The following is a 1,348-nucleotide window of genomic DNA, read 5'->3' as shown; positions in this document are numbered from 1 at the left end:
TGGAGCACTTTTTTAAGGAGCACAAAGTAACATCACATGAACTTGCACTCTTGTTTCTTCCTGGTCACTTCTAGAAGGATTCACTTCGCTACAACAGATCCGCTATGGGAGATCCTTGTCAGCAGGGCAGCGCGTTCACAGCGAGCGCTCTCCCCAACAAAAGTCCCAGAGGCGGCCGGATGGAGCCGCCGCGCCCGCCTCCCGCCCGCTCGCGCCCCGGCACCGCTCCGCCTGCCCCGAGGAGCGCCGGAACCCTCCGGGCTGCAGCGGGGCTGGGCCGGGCCGCGCCGCGGGGGCCGTCGGCGGCGCGGCCCCCCCGCTCCGGCCTAGCTGCACTTGAACGGCACAGGCGGGGCCGGCCCCTCCACTCCGGCAAGCCGGGCCTGGCGCGGCGCCCCGCTCCCCCCCTCCCACCCCCCCCCCCCCCCCCCGGGGCCCCCCGGGGGGGGGGGCCCCCCCGGGGGGGGGGCTCCGCGCACACACACACACGCAGACACGCACACCCGCTCGCCAACGCGCCCTGCCGAGCGGCGGCCGCTGCGAGCCGTGGCGATAGGGCTACGGAGCGGGGCTGCCGCCGGCCGCCCTGTGTTGGTGCGGCGGTGCGTGCGCGGCGGTGGCGACGCGGGGTGCGGCGGCGCACTCGGAGGAACTCGCGGCGCCCGGCGGGGCGAGCGGCGGTGCCGGCGGCGTCCCCCCCCCCCGCCATGGCAGCCAGCCCCGGCCCCGGCGGCGGCGCGGCCCGGTGCTGCTGCGGCTGCGGCTGCTGCTGCAGGTTCAATAAAGAGAAAGTGTTACCGTTCTCCCCTGGAGGGTCCCGCTGGGAACCTGGGCTGGGGGGCGCCCCCTCCCCGGTGTTTTTTTTTTTTTTTTCTTTCTCTCCCTTACTTTTCCCCCTCCTGATGTTGGTGTGTGTTGTGTGTCTAGCAGCGGCAGCGGTGGCCCTGCTTAGCCAGACGGGCTAAGGAAAAGTACTGAGGCCAAAGCATAGCGGGCTCCCGCTCCTCCGCGCGGTCCTTCTGCAGGTTGCTCGCTCGCTCGCTCGCTAGCGCTGCTGCTGCTGCCGCTGCCGCCGTCCATAAGCCGAGGAGTGGAGGGAACCGGGGCCCCGGCGGCCCCAGAGACATGCCCAGCGCGGGCGGCGGCGGCCGGCGACGGCGGGAAGAGCGAGCCGCGGCGCAGCCCCGGCGGGCAGCCCGGCCGCTGGCATCGCCCGGCAGGTGCGGCACGGCCACGCACACACGCGCGCACACACACAACGCAGCCGCTCACACGCTCACACTCGCGGCCCCGCGCCCTTGGGCCGGGCTACGAGGGTGCCGGGCCGCTGGGCTAGCGGGGCGGGGGC

General features: G+C 73.4%; 1 protein-coding gene across 1 annotated transcript in view; it reads right to left on the bottom strand.

Moving 5' to 3' along the window:
• NPAS3 (neuronal PAS domain protein 3) overlaps positions 1-1,080 on the bottom strand; it is a 579,942-nt gene extending 578,862 nt beyond the window's left edge. The window contains exons 1-2 of the mRNA XM_042813282.1: positions 976-1,080; positions 502-769 (exon numbers count right to left, since the gene is read on the bottom strand). Coding sequence (XP_042669216.1) covers positions 502-769; positions 976-1,080 — 373 coding nt within the window. The remainder of the gene's footprint in view (positions 1-501; positions 770-975) is intronic.
• Positions 1,081-1,348: the final 268 nt, after the last annotated feature.

Source organism: Centrocercus urophasianus, unplaced genomic scaffold, assembly GCF_019232065.1.
Source record: "Centrocercus urophasianus isolate 14NV4802_14NV808 unplaced genomic scaffold, USGS_Curo_1.0 seq_14, whole genome shotgun sequence".
In the NCBI taxonomy this organism is placed as follows: domain Eukaryota; kingdom Metazoa; phylum Chordata; class Aves; order Galliformes; family Phasianidae; genus Centrocercus; species Centrocercus urophasianus.
This window is presented reverse-complemented; position numbering and strand designations above follow the sequence as displayed.